General features: G+C 34.0%; 1 protein-coding gene across 6 annotated transcripts in view; it reads left to right on the forward strand.

The window, feature by feature from the left end:
• PTPN13 (protein tyrosine phosphatase non-receptor type 13) overlaps positions 1-20,241 on the forward strand; it is a 173,107-nt gene that overhangs the window by 60,583 nt on the left and 92,283 nt on the right. For 4 of the 6 annotated variants that reach the window (XM_081050073.1, XM_081050075.1, XM_081050076.1 and 1 more), the window contains exons 4-7: positions 3,758-3,823; positions 4,678-4,863; positions 9,811-9,898; positions 18,661-19,227. In XM_081050073.1, coding sequence (XP_080906199.1) covers positions 3,758-3,823; positions 4,678-4,863; positions 9,811-9,898; positions 18,661-19,227 — 907 coding nt within the window. The remainder of the gene's footprint in view (positions 1-3,757; positions 3,824-4,677; positions 4,864-9,810; positions 9,899-18,660; positions 19,228-20,241) is intronic. The other 2 variants (XM_081050077.1, XM_081050078.1) reach the window with 1 other exon arrangement.

Genomic DNA, 20,241 nt, shown 5'->3' on the forward strand with positions numbered 1-20,241 from the left:
CCACAAGGGTTAGTGGGCTGCGCCCCCTGCAACTAGCAATGGCAACTGGACCTGAAGCTGAGCTGCGCCCTCCACAACTAAGACTGAAAGGACAACAACTTGAAGCTGAACAGCACCGTCCACAACTAAGATTAAAAGGACAACAAATTGACTTGGAAAAAAATCCTGGAAGTACACACTGTTCACCAATAAAGTCCTGTTCCCCTTCCCCAATAAAATTTTATAAAAAAAAGTATTGATATGCACCAGGAATTTATACTATATTCCTGATAAACTAAAGGAATATTGGTTAAAGTGTCCATTGCCACTGACTCACAGTCTAAATATCAAGAATTATGGCTCCTACCATCTCTGTGCTTCTTGAAAATTGAGGGTCATCTTTAGAAGCACATACTAGTACATCTACTTCTCCAACCTTAGCAGAAGCTTCAACTGAACTTGTCAGAAAAAGACCAAATACCTTTAACCATACTATACTTACGCTTTGTTAAATCTTATTAGTCCATTCTTTCTCCCCTCCTTCCCATTCGTTCATTCATTCATCAGTAAATTTGACAAGTCTGGTTGTTATATGCTGGCACTCTGTGAGTCACTGAAGAAGAAACTCCAGGACTATCCAGTGCTTGAGTCCAACATGTAGTTACATAATTAAATTGAGAATTTTAAATGCTGGGGTCATGGAGATGTCACTTCACACCTATTAAGATGACCACTGTCAGAAGAACAGAAAATAATAAATATTAAATAATAAATATTAAATAAATAATAAATATAAGAACAGCTGCAGAGAAATTGGAACCTTTGTACACTGTTGGTAAAAATGTACAGTGCTGCAGCCATTATGGAAAACAGTATGGAGGTTCCTCAAAAAGTCAAAAATAGAATTACTGTGTGACTCAGCAATCTCACTTCTAGGTGTGTATCCAAATCAAATCTAGGTGTGTATTTTGAGATCAAAGCAGGATCTCAAAAGAGATATTTACATACAAGTATCTCAAAGAGAGCATGGCACCATAATTCTCAATGGCCAAGATGTGGAAGCAACCCAAATGTCCATCAGTGGGTGAATGGAAAAGAGAATATGGTATATCCACACAGTGGAATATTATACAGACTTTAAAAAGGAAGGAAATCTTGTCACATGCTACAACATGGATGACTCTTAAGGACATTATGCTGAGCAAATAAGCCAATCGCAATGGGTACTGCATGGTTATACTCCTATGAACTATGTAAAATAGTCAATTCATAGAAACAGAAAATTATCAAGGTAGTTACCCAAGGCTGGTGACAGGGGGAAAGAGGAATTAGTGTTTAATAGGTATAGAGTTTCAGTTCTTCAAGATGACAAAGTTCTAGAGATCTGGTACACAACAATGTGAATATGCTCAACACTACTGATATACTTAAAAATGGTTAAGATGGTAAATTGAATGTCATGTTTTTTACCACAATAAAAAGGAAATCAAATGGCTTTTTTGGAAACAGTCTAACTGTCCAATGGATGACTGGATAAAGAAACACACACACACACACACACACACACACACACACACACACTGGAATATTTAGTCAAGATATGAAAACAACATAGATATCCATTGATGAATTAATACATAAAATGTGGTGTATGTATAACAGAATATTAATATTATTTAGCCATGTAAAAGAATGAAATCTTGCTATTTGTGACAACATGAATGGACCTTGAAGGCGTTATCCTAAGTGAAATAAGTCAGACAGAGAAAGACAAAAACCATATGATCTCACTTATATGTGGGGTCTAAAAAACAAAACAGCACTCACCTCTCTAAGAAACCATCCAGGCCTGCTATATTACTGTACTAAGAGATCACCTCTGTCCATCAGGAACAGATAGGTACAGAGAGCTGTGATACAAATAGGGCATAATCAAAGATCACAAAACTACAAATTCCCTGGGAAGCTAAATATATAAGCAATAGAAGTGAGGGGCAAACCAAAAACAATTTTTTAACTTCTGCTGCTTGAATTCCTTTAGGCCCTGGGATTGCTGATATCTTTAATAGAGGTATTTGTTTGTTAGTTGGATTATGTGAGCCATTGTAGTCTTCTTTTTTGCTTATTAAATAAAGAGATAAGGACAACATGAAGACCAAATACTTGCCTGTTGTTGAATAATCCTTCCTTACGTGACCTCTTTCTACACAATGTCCATATATGTAGACTATGACCCAGCAGTTGCCATTTATCAACCAGTGCTGTCAGTGTTATCGTATTAAGTTAATTACAGTCTGCTATCATTGCTCTTCTATATGCCTGTGTCTTTTCAGGCTGCACCAAAAGTAGAAACTCTTAGCTTATGAATAACAAATGTGGAAATATTACCCACTTTTACTCTATAGGTTGTTTTGGAATAAATGACAAAGGAAACATTTTTCTTGGTATTCTGTAAAACAACATTTCTCTATGACTAGGTATCAGACGGTATTATATAAGCCCTGAATCTCTTAATAACGGGGGGAAAATGGAAAATGATTTCTTAAAAGATTGACTGTCCTCATTTTCCTTTTTTTTTTTTTAAGAGTTTGTAAAATGCCTTTATTCCACTGTCCTCATTTTCAGCTGATAATCTTGCTTCCTGTTTCACAGGGAAAAAAGTAGAAGCAATCAGGTGAGATTTTTTTCCCAGGGTCACGGTACCAGATTACCCGTGATAAATCCCCATCTTCTCTTCCTGCTTCCTACAGATGAACTGTCTGTGCTCCTGTGAAGCTCAATCCTCTGTTTGTACATCAGCATCTACTTTCTCCTACCTACCAACAGTGTTCTCCCAACAATCTCTTCTCTCTCCTGCAGCTCTAGTTTTCCCTGTTGGGTTAGTTCTACTAGCATAAAAATATGCTGTTATTTTTACAGTCTTTAAGCAGCAAACAACACAAAAAAATCTTTTTTGACTCAGCTTCATTTTCCATCTACCACCCCAGGCATTCATAGTAAAAAAAAAAAAAAAAAAAAAATGGTACTCAAAACTGCAATGAGATTTATTTCTCCCTTTCCAGATTGTCAAATATTTGTAACACATTCTATGGACAAGGTGTGTGAAAAACATCTATGTTGCTGGTAGAAACTCAAAATGATACAACTTCTATGTAGGGGAATCTGACAATATGTATCAAGACTACAGATGATTTACCCTTTATCCATAATCTCAGAGAATCACTTCAAGAGAAATACCTGTATGTACAAAACGACATATCACAAGACTGTTTGCTGAAACATTATTTATAATAGCAAAAGTTTGGGAAAATCCTACTTGCCCATTAATAACAGATTGGCTAAATAAACTGCTGCAGCCAGAAAAATGGAGTTCTATGCACTACTAAAAAAGGATAATTTCTCTAAGCATTGATATGGAAATATCTCTCTTGTTAAATTAAAAATGCAAGTAAGTTTTAAAGTTTCTAAACTTTTGTAAAAGATGAAAAGGATATACATATTTGCTTGAGCTTGCATAAAGAAATTTTAAATAAGAACTAATAAAAATGGTTGCTCATAGAGAGTGGGCTGGGGAATTGGGGGACAAAAAGATCTGTTCCACTAATTTCTAGCCTTATTTCTCTTATGTTCTCACTTTTATGAAAAACTATGAACTAATGATTTTTACAAATCATGTAAATACTTTCTTTAGAACCAAAGAGCATGACTAAATAGTACTTACAAAATTGTTTTATTTTGTTTTACCATCAAATGACTTTTTTAAAAATTCTATTTTTAGATCCATATTTATTCTCTTGGAATGACATTGTACTGGGGAGCTGATCATGAAGTACCTCAGAGCCAAGTAAGTCCAGTTGTCACATTTGTACAACTTTACACTTTTTAAAAACTTCTTCCACATACCGGCATTTCTGTGCCATTTGTTCACCTTAATTCACTCTCAGAGTGAAATAACAGAGTATTAACGAAATTTTTTTCGTAGAATTATAAGTCACTACCCAAGTTTCACCAATTTAGTCTGTGAGATGTAGCAGCCTCTTACAAAATTATAGCAAGAGAAATGGGAATGTACTTATTTATTCTAATTTAATGACTGATAAAAAGGGATTGTAAATGTCTTTGGTGATTCATTCTTGTACTGAAAGTGATAACCTTTTTTGATGCAAAAACTGGAGAGAATACCAGCTCTCACTATGTCTGGAAATTGTTTATTCTCCCCAAATGGGGTGTGTGTGTGTGTGTGTGTGTGTGTGTGTGTGTGTGTGTAGAAACTGGTTATCAAAATATTAGAATAAGCAATGAATTTTATTTCATTATCATATAGAAAAACCCAGAGTTTTTCTATAACACTCCTTATCCAGGGAGATGTATATTAACCGTCTTCTGCATATATATACATATATTTATATATATATACACTATAAAAAGGCAAAATGCAGTAAAATGTATATATATATGTGTGTGTATGTGTGTGTGTATATATATATATATATATATATATATGTATATATATATATATATATATATATGTATATATATATATATATATATATATATATATACTACTAGAGAAGGAATTAATTTCCTTCAAGTATTTGAAGTGTGTTTGGTATGGTTCCCGTGATTTGCAGAGTGACTTGCGTCATGTTAAAATTTACCCACACTTATCAACATGACTTCTCCTTTACTTATACTCAGCCTATCAAGCTTGGAGATCATCTCAATAGCATACTGCTTGGAATGTGTGAGGATGTTATTTACGCTCGGGTTTCCGTTCGGACTGTCTTGGATGCTTGCAGTGCCCACATCAGGAACAGCAATTGTGCACCTTCGTTTTCCTACGTGAAACAGTTGGTAAAACTGGTTCTGGGAAATCTTTCTGGGGTAAGCTACAGTTCCAGTTAGTACATATAGTCATATTTTTCAATTTAGTAGCATATCGCAAAATTTCCTTTAAAGAAAATATACAGGTAGCATGTTCTCAGTGAAAACTGGGAACAGGAGATTGAATTTCTTGTTCTAATGCTAATTGTTTATTTGAAAAAATACTTAAAATTTACAAGCCCAATGCAGTAACTTAGTCTGCCAGATTTTATAAGACTTAGTCTTTTTTCAGACCTTTATTCCAGCAAGTGTCATAGAATCACAGCATATTAGAAGTGAACATATCTGCTCTCACCAAATGGTTCTATTGATTGTGAAAAATGCACCCTCTCTAAACACTGGCACCTGGTGTATGTGGGGAGGAGGGAGGTCCATGTATGTATGTATCACTATCGTATTGCCTCAAACCTGGACTCTTCCACTTTCTCACTTGTCTTGGATATGAAGAATCCCAAGAATGGCAAACTATATCTAATAGTCCTACCTCTGCATTTCTTAACCTATATTCTGTCCTATTTGCCCAACTTTGGATATACCTTGAGGTTGGATATCTGACCTAGACCTAAACTTTGTTCTTACCCTTTATGGTTATGTTCCCTTAGTAGTGGTCCCTCTCTTTGTGTGGGCTACAAATTTATCCCTGTCACACAATGTTCTTGCTGGCTTCTTCATCCCTAGGGGTTGAGTTCTGCCGTCTTAACCAGGATGCCATATGACTGTCAGGGGTATGTCCAAATTCCATACACTTTATAGAAACAGGCTCAGAGATTCTTCTATGCTAATGGTTTGTAAACTGTACCCCATGGAGCCTTTGCAATTTTGCAGTGAGGGAAATGCAGGTAGTAGAGGCTGAGTGAATGGGGTTCTTGGCTGCTTATTCTCCCTCCTAACTAGAGCTGCTCTGCTCTTATTTGATTTATTTGTTTATATTCCCGCATATGATTCTTTTTTTTTTTTTTTGGAAAATGGTAAAACCACTAAAAATCTATGAAAGCCCTCTATCCAAACCAAACTTTCCTACATATATTCAGATACATTTTTATTTTTGAAAAAAAATCCCTTTATGATTAAATAAGCTTGAGGAAAAACTATTTAAGGGAAATTAAGTATATTTTCAATGCAGAACGTCTCAGAGCCTTATTACACTAGACTATATATATTACTATAACCTTTGAGAGAGAGAGGCATGAAATAGGTGAAATATTTCCCAAACTTACTTGGGTCTTTTTTCACAGATCTTCTCATAATACTAAAGTTACGTAAAATTCCCTTTGAAAAATATTGATCTATATTAATGCCTTCACTTTATAAATAAGAAACCTGAGACTCAGGCAGCTTATGAGATTTATGTTTTCTATTAATCCAGGGATCTTTCTATCATACCACACCCCCTCTAAAACTTTTTTCCTGTTTGCTAATTTTACTCTGGTAGTAAAATTGCTGGAAATATTTTCTCTTCCGTCTTTCCATGAAGAAATATTTCTCCGTGAAATTCTATTATCCATCCAATAATTGTAAATATTAGATAAAAGATCTCTCAATCCCTTTTAGTATTTGCTTCCGTTTACTGCAGTAGCTATACATTGCTCATCAACATATGAAACCTGTGCTAGATACTGCAGGAGATAAAATTTGAATAAAATATGCTCTACCTTCTAAGAGCTCTTATTTGAAATTCCACAACCCTATGCTTAATTAAAAAATGTAAAGGTATGAAAAATAACTTAGTAAAATTTTCGAAGCTATGAGAGTTTGAGGGGAAAGGATACAGTTATGACCACATTGAAAAGTAGCTCATTTTGCAAATTATAGATGTTTAATTACTATGCTATATACCTCAAAAGTAGTATAAAATAATTTTGAATGTCAACTGTAATTGAAAAAAAAATCCTCCATATTACAAGCATTTTAGACTCTCTTAGCACAAAAATCTCACTAATTTCCTGGCTCTGTTAATGTTTTAAGTATTTCCCACTTCCTTTATAGATCAGAGTATTTGATATTTGTGAGTGGTGGATAACTTTTATCTCACCTACCAGAACTGGAATCCTAGAACTTATAAGGAGGAAGGAAAAGAACATTAGGTTCCTTCATGTACATAAGAAAGTTAGGAGGTAGTATGAAAATGTGAAAAGGAAATAAATTTTACAGACTAGGACATTGTGAGTGGGTAGGAAGAAGAGAAAGAGACATTGATTAGGCCAGGGCTAATTCACTAAACCACCTCCCCCTCTGTTCTAAACAGCCATCCTTTGGACTCCACCAGTTGTGGCCTAACTGGCTCCCCAACTTTACCCCTCCTCTCCCCATCTATTCCCCACACCACAGCCAGAATGACCCTTTAAAGTAAAAATCTGATGATGCTACTCTGCCCCATTTTCTCTCTTCCCTGACTTTTCCTGTTAGTAACTTGAATGTTTGTATCCTCCCAAAATTCACTTCGAAGCTCTAACTCCCAGTGCGATGATATTTGGAGACAGGGCCTTTGGGATGTGACTGGGGTTAGGTGAGATCATGAGGATGAACCCCTTCTGATGGGAATCAGTGCCCTTATAAGAAGAGACACTAGAGAGTGTGCCCAAGCGTACAGTCTCATCCTCCTTTTTCCTCCCATGTCTGCCATGTGAAGTACAGCATAAGGAATATTGTTAGTAATCACTGTACGGTGCCAGGTGGGCACAAGACTTATTGGGGGATCACTTTGTAAGTTATAGAAATGTCTAACCACTATGCTGTACACCTGGAACTACTATAATACTGAATATCAACTGTAATTGGAAAAAAATTTTAATAAAAATAAATATTAATCTTTGAAAAGAAAAATAGCACTTTGAACTAGATCCTAAGAACCAGACAGAAAGAGGCAGAAGGAAGGGAACTTGAATAAATGCTGTGAAACGGGAAAGAGCAGGTGTGTTTAAGGAACAATAAGTCTGTTTTGGGATGTGTTGTGGGGTTGTTTAGTGAGAGAGAATAAAAGGGTCAACTGCAATCAGTGTATAGACAGCCTGCCTTTCCAGAGGCAGATTTGTACTAAGGTAAAGATAATAATGCTCCCCTTCATCTTTCCATTGCTCTTGCTAGTTTCCTGGACATCACTGGACAGAGGTAACTCTGACAGCTACTGTTTTTTGGGTATTTGTGCCAGGCTTACGTGCTTTTTCACATGTGTTCATAACAACCCCAGGTTACAAGCGATAATTTTAATTTGATCCTCGTTTTAGTAATGAAGCTAAGGCTCAGAAAGATTAAATAACTTGCCCATGGCCACACGCCTGGTAAATGACAGAGGCACGGTTGGAACCGGGATCTGTCTGACCCCCAAGCCTGTGCTGTTAGCTGTTATATTCCTCTGCAGCTGTTGTTATCTCTAGTAGCTGGTAGAATGAATTCGTCTTTCACCCAGTGTGAAATTCATTGTAAGTGACCGTAATTTTTACTTTCCTGAAATTAATTATCATAGAGTAAAAGTCAGCAGGCTGGCTTACTTGTCCTGGTTCTTCCACTGGTTTAATGTTATAACATTTTTTACCTCCATTTTACTTACCTGTAAAATAGGAAAAGTAGTACATACCATCATCCACCCATTTTGCTTCAGTGGTGATGAGCTGCTTCAAGGTTCTTGGAAGTTTCCCTGCAATTTCTCCCTTTATTTGTAATAAGAGGATAACGATCCTCAAAAAAACTTCTACCACATGAGGTTGTTTTGAGGACTAAATAACATAAAGCATGTAAAGCACTTAAGATAGTGCCTGCCTTATAGTAATTGCTCAATGATGACAGCTGTTATTAACAGAAGTGTCAATGCAGGGATTCCCAAAGATGTCAGATGTTCTTTATCTCTTCAGTTACTGATAACATAGTGCAATCTGGAGTTATATCATTTAGGTAATTTAAATGATAACATCATTTCAGAAATATTTCCATTTCAGTCTTATAGCTAGAAAATATAATGCCTTGAATATACCATCTTAAACAAATTTTTAATCCATACTCAGCTTTCACCAAAGGAGGAATATTAGAGAGAGAGAGAGAGAGAGAGAGAGAGAGAGAGAGAGAGAGAGAGAGAGAGAGATCCATACTCAGCTTTCACCAAAGGAGGAATATTAGAGAGAGAAAGAGAGAGAGAGAGAGAGAGAGAGAGAGAGAGAAAACAGATGTGTATACGTGCTCTAGGTGCCAGATTTAAGTAATTTCTCTTCACCATTCTCTCTCCTTCCACTTATTTCTTGAAATTTCCACTCTTGATAATTATCCGAATAAACCCAGTATTCTAACTTTTCATCCTTTATAATATGGATTTTGATCCAGTTTGACATGCTTTATTTTAAACAGTTACCCTCGGTAAAAGTTATTCAAGTTAAAAGACTTCTTAAACATTTTATTATAAAAGGGACGCAAAAGAGTATTTATTTAAATTTAATTGTCATGCCTCCATATGTCCATTTAGTTTAAACCATTTCTCAAATGCCATTACTGGCAGGGAAAAATCTAGAAAATTATTTTTGAAAATAATTTAAACCAGTACCCTCAATGCATAGTTACAATTGGGTGAAAGTTTTATTATACCAGAATTAATATGCTTTTAAAATTATAATCTAACTTGAGAGATGAAAGTAGTTAACAATTCAGAAAAAAAGAACACTTCAAGTAACTGTTTTCAAATTGAACTCAGTATACCTACTTTAATTTGGCTAAGTTAGTTCCATAGTTAGCAGATTACTCCTTGATATCTGTCTCTTGCCTTTTATTTCTTGAAGATGAATTGGCCAGAACTGAGCCATGTAAATCTTATCCAAGGAATAGAAATTAATAACAAATGTGGAGTGTCTTTACCTAATGCTATACCCTCCAAAAATTGTCTAACTAGTGTCATTCTGTAGCCAATTACCATGAAAACAAAGGAGATTCTTTTGTCAAACTTGATTTTTGATTACCTATGTACAGACGGATCAACTTTCCCGTAACAGTGAACAAAAGCCTGACCGAAGCCAGGCTATTCGAGACCGATTGAGAGGAAAAGGATTACCAACAGGTAAGAGTATATTAATGGGAAATTTTTAGGCTTTAAGCTTATTTTATTGTTTCCTTGACTTACCTGGCTTGAAATCTTGTGATCCAAGATTGTGACCATAATTAAAAACTAATTATGCAAAGTAGGGGCAGAGAACAGACAGGAACACTAGCTGTATTAATGTGTCAATCTATTAAAGTTATGCAGAAATGTTATTGATATAATCAATACTCCCACAATAAATCATTTCCTTTCCATATTGTTATTATAGCAATAATATCAATTATTTACTTTATTGTGGTATTTTATATTAAAAATGCATTTTAAAGCAAAGTGAAACAAACACATAAACACATAACACATTTATGAATATACATGCTACTGAAACAAAAGTTTCAGAAAGCAACATTATTCTTACTCCACTTTTTTTTTTCTATTCTATTTCTTTTTTTAATATTAGTCTCAACCCACTAAATTGATTTCATGACCAACTGATTTCATGACTTGCAGTTATAAATACTGTCTTAGGATATATGATGCTTAGTAAATAAAAACTGATAAAGAATGATTTTACTATTTGGCAATAGCATTAGGTAATTATGGGTCCTATATAATCATTAAGTTGATTTTTTTTTAAGGAAATGAATAGAAATTCCAAACATGTGAAATGAAAATTAAGTTTTAGGCTTGGTTTATTTATAAATGAACTTCTGTTTTTTTTTATTATCTTTGTTCTCTTTTCCTCTTCTCAAGCAATATTGATAATTATGATAATCTAAACATTAAACATATTTTGTGAGTGAAACACTTAATTGTCTTATTGTGATTGGGGAGAAGTAAATGTAAAGATGGCTTAAATATATTCTAATAAAGCACATTCTGATCGATATAGTCAGATTATAAAGTTAAGATGCCTAACTTTTCAATTTAATCAGATAATCAGAGCACAGTTATCTTATTTCAAATCTATGAGAAACTCTCATTGTGAAAATAAATATAGATTCTTGATCATATGGACCAAATGTTTTGCAGAATTCAGAACTTTAATATCTGAGAGGGAATTCAGAACTTTAATATCTTTAATATCAAAACTTCAATATCAGATATTGAGAAGTCAAAGAATAGCTTCCAATAAAATTGTTTCCAAAGGAGTGATTCTCCAGTGATGCAGTTAGTTAAATGTCTGTTTTGATACTCCATTTTACTCATTGTGAATAAGGACTGTTTATCTGAAAACATGTCGTAGCTTTCATATCATCAATATAATCAGTTTATTTCTGGTTACATAAGGTTCCTTTTCTAATATATGTATTATTAGTTTATGTGGAAGTCAAAACAAACAAAAACAGAAAGCAGACTTTGTTTAACTTTGTTTTTACAATGCTTTCAGGGCAATTTTTAAAGTATTTTTAACCCTTTCTTGTGTTTCCTTAATGCACTTACGTTCCCACATATAGACACACACCTTTTAGTAGGTAAAAATCTGTTTCCCTTTATTTTAAAACTATAGTAGGACTTGAAATATGATATAGTGTGAACCTTGGTGCTAAGAATAGCAGCACTTTGTTAATTCATCAAATTTTCAGTCAGTCTCTTGTTTTAGAACTGAGTTAGCAGAAATTTAGGGGTGAATGTCAATAGCAAGCTGAAAGAGTTTTTCAAGGGACATAATGAATACTTTAATAATTGAAACATTACATTTAAAAGAAACGATTTTCTATTTCTTTTATTTATGGTCTTTCCAGTTTGTCCCTCTCTCTCCCTTCCACCCTCCCTCCCTCCCTTTCTCTTTCTCCCGCTCTCTGTCCTCTCCCTCCCTCTCTTCCTTCCTCCTTCCTCATTTCTCTTTTCTGTTCTTTCTTTAGTCTTTTTCTGGAACTCCCCTGTATCATCTACTATAATTAAGTGGCCATGTTATGAAATTGAAGTTTGTTTGCTTGTTTATTTGTTGACTTTGTAAATATAATGTTATATTATTAATTACTAATTTTTAAAGATAGTTTGTTTCTTTCTAAGAATAAAAAATGTTCCCATATATATGAGAACCTAATTTTATCCCTATCAATTATGAATCTATAGAAAAGATAATCTGCCATACTTTTTTTTTTAAGATTTTATTGGGGAAGGGGAACAGGACTTTATTGGGGAACAGTGTGTACTTCCAGGACTTTTTTCCAAGTCAAGTTGTTGTCCTTTCAATCTTAGTTGTGGAGGGCGCAACTCAGCTCCAGGTCCAGTTGCTCTTGCTAGTTGCAGGGGGCTCAGTCCACCATCCCCTGTATGAGTTGCACCAGCAACCTTGTGGTTGAGGTCAGGATGCGCTCCAACCAACTGAGCCATCCGGGAGCTCAGCTGCAGCTCAGCTCAAGGTGCCGTGTTCAATCTTAGTTGAAGGGGGCACTGCCCACCATCCCTTGCGGGACTCAAGGAATTGAACTGGCAACCTTGTGGTTGAGAGCCCACTGGCCCATGTGGGAATGGAACCAGCAGCCTTCGGAGTCAGGAGCATGGAGCTCTAACGCCTGAGCCACCAGGCCACTGCCATATTTAATTTAACAAATTTTAAAGACTATCAAGTGTTAACATAGTTTAGGTTATATTATTTTCGATGATTCAGTCTTATTATTACAGACATTAATTATTACATAATATGTTAAAGGTAGTAATTAGAGATTGAAATGAATCTATACCTACTATATGTAACATATATGTTAACATATATGTTAACATATATGTAACATGTATGTTACTATATGTAACAGTTTAAATAGCGAATTATTGTCACTTACATATAGACATGTTTTAGTAAAAGTCATATGTAAAAATTAAGCATACTACACATGTATGTGGTACGCATAGGGAAAACCTCATATATTGTGTACATTAGGGTTTTTTTTAGGTGTTTAATGAATATTTGTTGATTGAATGGGTATGAAAAAGTTTTATGAAAGTATTGGATATAATAATACATTTGTAACACAATTTTTAATGGTTCCGTAAAGAAATATATATGACTATGATTTATTTTTTTAGGTAACTTACTTGAAACATTAAATTCTATGCAAAGTAAAAAAGAAAAACTGTAGTTAACCTTCTTGACTCAAATTTATAAACTATTTTCTTATTCTAACAACAAATATATCAGAAGTTTTAAACCAAATTATTAATGCCTTTGATTTGTGAGTTTGTTTTTATATCGAGAGTTAGTATTATTTTCTAATAGTTCTTATATACTGCCCAATACAAATAATCTAGGATTAGCAGTAGTGACTTTAAAAAATTAACAGAAATCTTTAGACTGTCACTGATTTTATTCTCTGTTAATCCTATCTCTATTGGAGAATAAAATCTCTCCTATGTCTAAACTCATGAGAATTTGTAAGGAATTAGTTTGTTACTCAGGGTAAACCAAATTTTATTTATGTTTATATTTTGGGTAGAAATTAGAGGTCCTTATGCTTAAACAATAGGGTATTTTTTTTTTAGCGTTTTTTTTAGATCAAGTGTAATGGAAGAGGACTCTCAGTCTGTCTCAGCCATAGAGCTCAAGGGCTTTCTTAATTTACCATTAACAAATTTCTAAAACCACATCTCAAAAACAGAATAAAAATAATATACTAATTATAGCCATTACCAGACAGAAGCAGTTAGCAACTAATAGTCAGTGGCATATAGTAATATAAAGCTTTTAAGATTAAAAAATAAAATTACCTCATGAAGAAATATTCTTCTAGGACTGGGATTACTTTTGGGCAGTGCCAGTTCTCAACTATCCAAGGTCACTTGCAGGAAAGCAATTTTGTCAAACTACATTAGTAGTAAAGCATTCTTTTTGATGTAAACCAATCTAACACCTTTATGTGGTGATAGCTTCAGTTTTTTAGGCTCCTGACCCCAGTTTTCCATAAAGAAAATGTCAAGATGGGCAGTGAGATACAGATTTAGGTTAAAAGAAGTAAACAATTTTAGGGATAATGCCTTGTAACTACATTATTTGATTGTTCAACTAAAACTTAACAAAATTTTTCATCTATGAGTAAATGACCTTAAAAGGTCCCCCCTTCCATCTTATCTCTGAGATCTGTCACAGAAGCTAAGGCCCCAACTCGTGGGCTGTCTGCCCCCACTTTGTTATTTAATACTGCCAATGCTGATAAAAAGGCTTCACTAAGCAGAAAGAAAGCAAACATTTCCTGCCAAGCTCAAGGTGGAAACCTACACCATGATCAGATCAGCATGATAGAGCTTCAGAACTTGGGCGTATTGATAATATCATGTTTCTTTTTTTATTGTACTTGAACACGTTTGTGAGAACAGATGGGGAATCGAGGAGCCTCTTTTAATACTGAAATGTCATGCTGCTGTTAGCTTCTAAGAGATGCTGTGAATTTTTTGAATGTGTGAGGGGAAAAGTAAGTGATGATATCCAACTGAGGATAATGTTAGTCATTTATAACAAAAATATTAGTAGTTAAAATACAATGTAATTTACAAGGAAGAATTTTTTTCAACTTAAATAAATGGAACATGTTATATTATGAAGACTTTTTATGTTCTTAAAATCTTTTATTCATAGCTCTTAAAAGTTTATTGTTCCCCATTTAGTTTTCAGCAAACTGCACTATCCAAAAGGAAAATGTTTACGGTTTCATTTTAAATTTGGATAACTGTATGTAATTTAATGTTGTTTGTAAATTCTCTCTGAACTCAGAGCCTCCTCAAAATATAGAAAATCCACCTATAATTACCACTTATTCTATTGAAAAATGTGATTTTTATTTCTTAAATTTTAGAGTAAACCTAAAACTTTTATAGGAAATCTTTTGATTTCTGGTTTCATGATTTCCTCTCAAAAGAACTTTCAAATTCTCCCTCAGTGCATAATTATATGCTGAGGAAAATAAAGCAGAAACAAAAAGGAGGCAAAATTTAGAATTTTATGTTGCTCTTGGTCAGAAGAGCTCATAATAGTTCATACTGGTTAGTTCATTTATCCTTTCATGTCTAAGAAGAAGGCATAACAAATTATATCCACATTTTTGGAGATGAAGTAAATGGGAAACATGAAAATTAATTGGCTTGTCCAAGCTCGTAGATTGAATGGTAAAGCTAGAATTTAAAGCCAGGTTTTTTGACAGTAATTTTTCTGGTGGATTATGCTGCCTAAATTGGCTTTAAAATGTTTCAAAAAGTTATATAATCAATCCATTCTATAAGCATTCTTTTGAAATCTCTTTTATCAAGAACTGGAAATACAAAAACAAATAAGAAATGGTCCTTATGTTACTGTTCCACTTGGGGGCAAGGGTGGGGAAATGAGTAGGAGTGATGATGGATATATAATATAATGGATCATTTTAATACAGTGAAAGAAATGTCCCAATACAGATCCAGCATGCTCTATGAGTATTGTGGAAGGAGCAACTATACCAGGATGGGGAAATATCAAAGAAGTTTCCATCTGAAATTTTTAAGAGTAGCTCCAATGGCATTGCTTTCAGAAACAACATTAGTTTAATTTCCTGTGATCAAAATGCATAATGAGCACAGCCATCAGATGTACTTAATTAAAGATTTCAGTGCTATTTATTGCCTGTCAGATAAAAATAATTTTAATAGCCTGTGTTGGGTTTAGAAATATCTGGAAAGCAGTTGAAGAAATTGCATTTTATTTAGTCTTAAATGCTGTTATTAAGTGGCACTGGTTTACAACACTACATGGTTTTTACTGGTCTAGAGACATAGCATCTAATAAATGAGCCTAGAATTCCATGTTTCTCCTCATTCGTATGGCCAGATTCTTTATTTAAACTCTCATTTTTAAGTTTTCAGATTAGTGAATTTTTTCCCCTAGTACTTTAGCAACATGAAACAACCATCGTACCATATTGCTATATGTGATACTATACATATTTTGTCTACCTCTAGTTGGGCTTTGAGATTTAAATAGCCAGCACACTCTGATCTATTTGTTATGGGGAATAAGGAAGATGAAAGGATTTCAGGATGGTGCCCATATTTCTGTTTTGAGCAGTTATTTGAGCATTGGGCCACTTACTGAAATTGGAAAGACTAGGGTAGAATGGACATCTCTGGATGTGGGAAGTAACAGGTTAGTTTTAAGCATGTTCAATTTGAGGTGTTCTGAGATATACTAGTAGTAGTTCCAATTGTATAAGATTGGAGCTCTCAGAAGAGGTCAGCGCTGAGAATATAAATTTGGGAATTGTCAGTACATAGCCTTGTTAATAGATGAATTCTTTAAGGAAAAAGTGAAAAGATAGGGTTCTAAAAACTGGTATCTGAGGAAATCCAGCATTTGCATATCCAGTAGAGGAAGAGGAAAAAATCAAAGAGTAAGAATGAGCAGTCTGAGGAGGAGAAGGGGGAGACCAGACTTGTAATGAGAGAAAAGTGATTCATTAAGGGATTGTCAACAACGAATGTTGCTGAGAGGTAAGTAAGATACGGATACAAAAGTGCCCATTACATTTGGCAATATGGAGGTCATTAGTGATACATGAGGAGAGTTGCCAGCATGTGGAGGAGTTGGAAGTTGACTAAAGTAGGTAGAATAATGAATGGAAACTGAGAAATTGGGGACAACAGTAATTATAGGGAAATGAAATGACTAATGTGAAATACTGTAACAGAATAATATAGGGACAAAGCTTTGTTTAGTTTCGTTTTTATTATGAGGATATTAAAGCATGTTTGTGTACTAATGAGAATAACTCAATAGAAAGGGGGCATAATGAAGATGTAAGCAGAGAGGGGAGAAGTTAACCAAAAATGTAAAATCTTTGATAACGTTAAAGGAGGGAGGAATTGAACACGTGTTGGGAATTGGCCTTCAATTGGTAGGAATTTCATCCTTTGAGACAACAGGGAAAAGATTTGCAGACCTGGGTAAATGTGTAGAATTAGTCATGGACAAATGGAATGCTCTCTTCTGATAGCTTCTATTTTCTTGGTGGAATATGAGACAAGATCGTCAGGTAAAAGAGAAGAGGGAGTGAAGGTGAGAAATTTGAAGGAGGACAAATGCAGCAGTCATTGTGGAAATTGAGAGAATTTACAGTTAACTCATGATGTTAAGTGTCCACAGTGGTTGACCATGAATTTATGGTGTTGCCAAAATAATTATTTATTTGATTTTCTCTAAGTTGTGACTACTTGCTGATAGTCAAAGTAGTTAAAGAGGAGATTGTTGAGTGTATCTATGATTTTATGATCCTTAAAGCCTTTCAATTCTTATTTTTTATCTGATGTATTCTATCATTTTTCAAGAACATCTGTTTCTATTTTTTAATAAAATTTTAAATTAATGAGTTTCAATATGTAGTTTATTTAAGAATATAATTTATCCCTAAAATACTGCAACATAGACTTCTGTTCATAATTTTTAAATTAGATTAGAAACTAGAATCTGTGACAATCTATGTGTCTGGATGTGGTGTGGTATGTTTCTCAGTATTCTTTACATGACATGTCCCAAATATTGTTATCATTGTTTGCACTTAACTGAATCCATGTTTAGGGAAGGATGAGTTGCAAGAAAAGCAAACTGTTTGAATCTAATCCTCAAGTAAGCAAGTTACTTGTTGGCATTCTGAAATGCATTCAGAAATGCATTCTGACATACACTTTCTAAGATTTTTAAGGTGAATTTTGTGGTCAGGGAATTAAAGCTTAAAGCGGTTACCCTAAAGGGGCTATTGACTTCTTCAGATGAATTAATAAGCAATTTATTATTACTAGAAAGGTTTTAGTCGTTGTTTTATATTGTATACATAGCAAAAACGGAATCATGGAGGAATCACAGAAGGCCACACAGAAAATCTTCAGTGTTTATGGGCTATTGGGTTAGTAACTATAAAGTATTCTTCTGTGTTTTTTTTTAATAACCACGTCATATATATCATTTTATTGTTGTTGAACTATGCATTCAAAAAATTTGTGGTTGGGTATTCTTGCCATGTCTCAATGCATTTACAGACTGCTGCCTTAAAAAAACTTAGAACGGCTTACTGATTTTAACTACATCAAGGACTAAAGAATAAATGAGAATTGGTACTTTATTCCAGCTGACAAATATTGACACATAATGTTTAAGGAGAAAAACTGTGTTAGTTCATGAAAAAAATTAAGCTTTTTACATAATTTAAACACAATCAAATTATCTGGATTTCAAACACAATCAAATTTTCTGAAAATATATCTAATTGTAATTAAACTTTGATACTTACGAATTCCAAATGCAACTTTTTCCATCCAGAAAATACAAGAATTCTTTGTTTCTTTAAACATATTTATGTAAATGACCAGAAAATACCAGGGCTTTATATTGAAGTAATACTTGTTTGAATTATACCGTTAGAAGTTGAAGGAGTTAACTATACATTCTATTATTACCCCAAATCATTTCATAGATAATTAACATCTCACCAAACTGAATAGTATCAGAATTTTTATCAATTTTTTAAATCCAATAATTCACCTTTGATGAATATAAAATGATACTACTCAAAAAAGTAAGTTGAAAATATTATTGATTTCATTAGATAAGAAACATTGTACTATGAAAAGTTACACAAACATAGCATCTCTTTTCACTTCCACCACCACCACCACCACCACCACCACCACCATTCCATTCCATCTTTGATCCTCCATTTGCAGAATTTAGAAAATTGCTACCACTTTCATTGTCAATAGTAAGGTTACATTCCAGTTATTTTCTAAAAATTATGTGCATACATGATAGATTCTTATCATTCCAGGAAGAAGCTCTACTTCTGATGTACTAGACATACACAAGTCTCCATTCTCTCATCAGACCTTTCTTAACAAAGGGCTTAGTAAATCTATGGGATTTCTGTCCATCAGAGATACACAAGATGAGGAAGATTATTTCAAGGACATTTCATCAGATAATAATTCTGGACATGAAGATTCTGAAAATGCCTGCTCTCCTTACCAGTTCAAAACTAGTGACCCAGAAAAAAAAGCTATCCCTGGCATTGATGTGCTTCCCAAGAAGAAGATTTGGGCTTCATCCATGGACTTGCTTTGCACAACTGACAGAGATTTCCCTTCTGGGGAAACTGGCAGATATCGACACTGTCTCCCTGAGGCAGTAACAGTGCGGACTTCAACGACTCCTAGGAAAAAGGAAGGAAGATACTCAGATGGAAGCATAGCCTTGGATATCTTTGGCCCTCAGAAAATGGATCCTACATTTCACACACGAGAATTGCCTACCTCCTCAGCAATATCAAGTGCTTTGGACCGAATCCGAGAGAGACAAAAGAAACTTCAGGTTCTGAGAGAAGCCATGAATGTAGAAGGTTAGTAATTTTGTGTGTTTCAGAGAGAATTGAATTAAAATATTTACAATTGTGTCTTGAAATAAAGAAAGGTTACTAAACCATTCCACAAGTCTTATTTCCACTGCCAAACCTTTTACCCATGTTAGTCTTACTTCTCTATCAATTTCTGTTCTCCCTTCCACTAAAACTCCCAAAGTACACTGCTTCCACAAAGTCATCCCTACTAAATATGCTTAGTTCAGTCACTTTATAGTCTCAAGCATTAATGAAAATATATTTAATCTGTTAAATTATGCTACAGTAGTCTATTTAATATATTTTGTTTTAATAGGTGATGTTTTGATTACCTATAAAAGTGAATATTAAGCCAAATTATGTCCTAGTTTGCATATTTGCATATCTGCCTTTTATTTTCTCAGGTAATGTGTGTATGCATGTGAGTTAACGAAACTCAAATAGACTAAATCGCTCCCACGTGTGTACGCGCATGTGCGTATACACACGCACATGTGCACACACACACATAACTGGGGTGCCCAAACAATCTACACAAGTGGACACTTTGGTAAGCGTTGCTCAAGCAGTCGTTCACTGTAATCAGAAGTGTCTGGATGCTGATGGTAACTACTTTGAGCACCTCTTGTAATTGCAGAAGTCAAACGTGACTTGTATTCATCTTTTGTTATCAGTATATGTTGAGTATTATAATTTTAATACAGTTTTCCTTTATTACAATGTGTACACTTTTCTTGGCACCCTCTGTATATTATATATACATAATATGTACATAATATGTACATAATATATATATTATGTGTATATATATGCAAAGATAATACATAATCTTTGTAGATCCTCATTTGTTAAAAATGGTAACTTGTTATGAAACAATTTCCATATTTAGAAATTTTAGGTTCATTACAAGAGGTACAAGAAGAGAAAACAATTTCTTTTTAAAAATAAAATGTGCTTTGAATTGTTTGACACAGGACAATTTCCATTCTGAAATCTTTCTGTGCTATTAAAGAGTTT

The sequence above is a fragment of the Rhinolophus hipposideros genome (genome assembly GCF_964194185.1).
Source record: "Rhinolophus hipposideros genome assembly, chromosome: 1".
Classification (NCBI taxonomy): Eukaryota; Metazoa; Chordata; class Mammalia; order Chiroptera; family Rhinolophidae; genus Rhinolophus; species Rhinolophus hipposideros.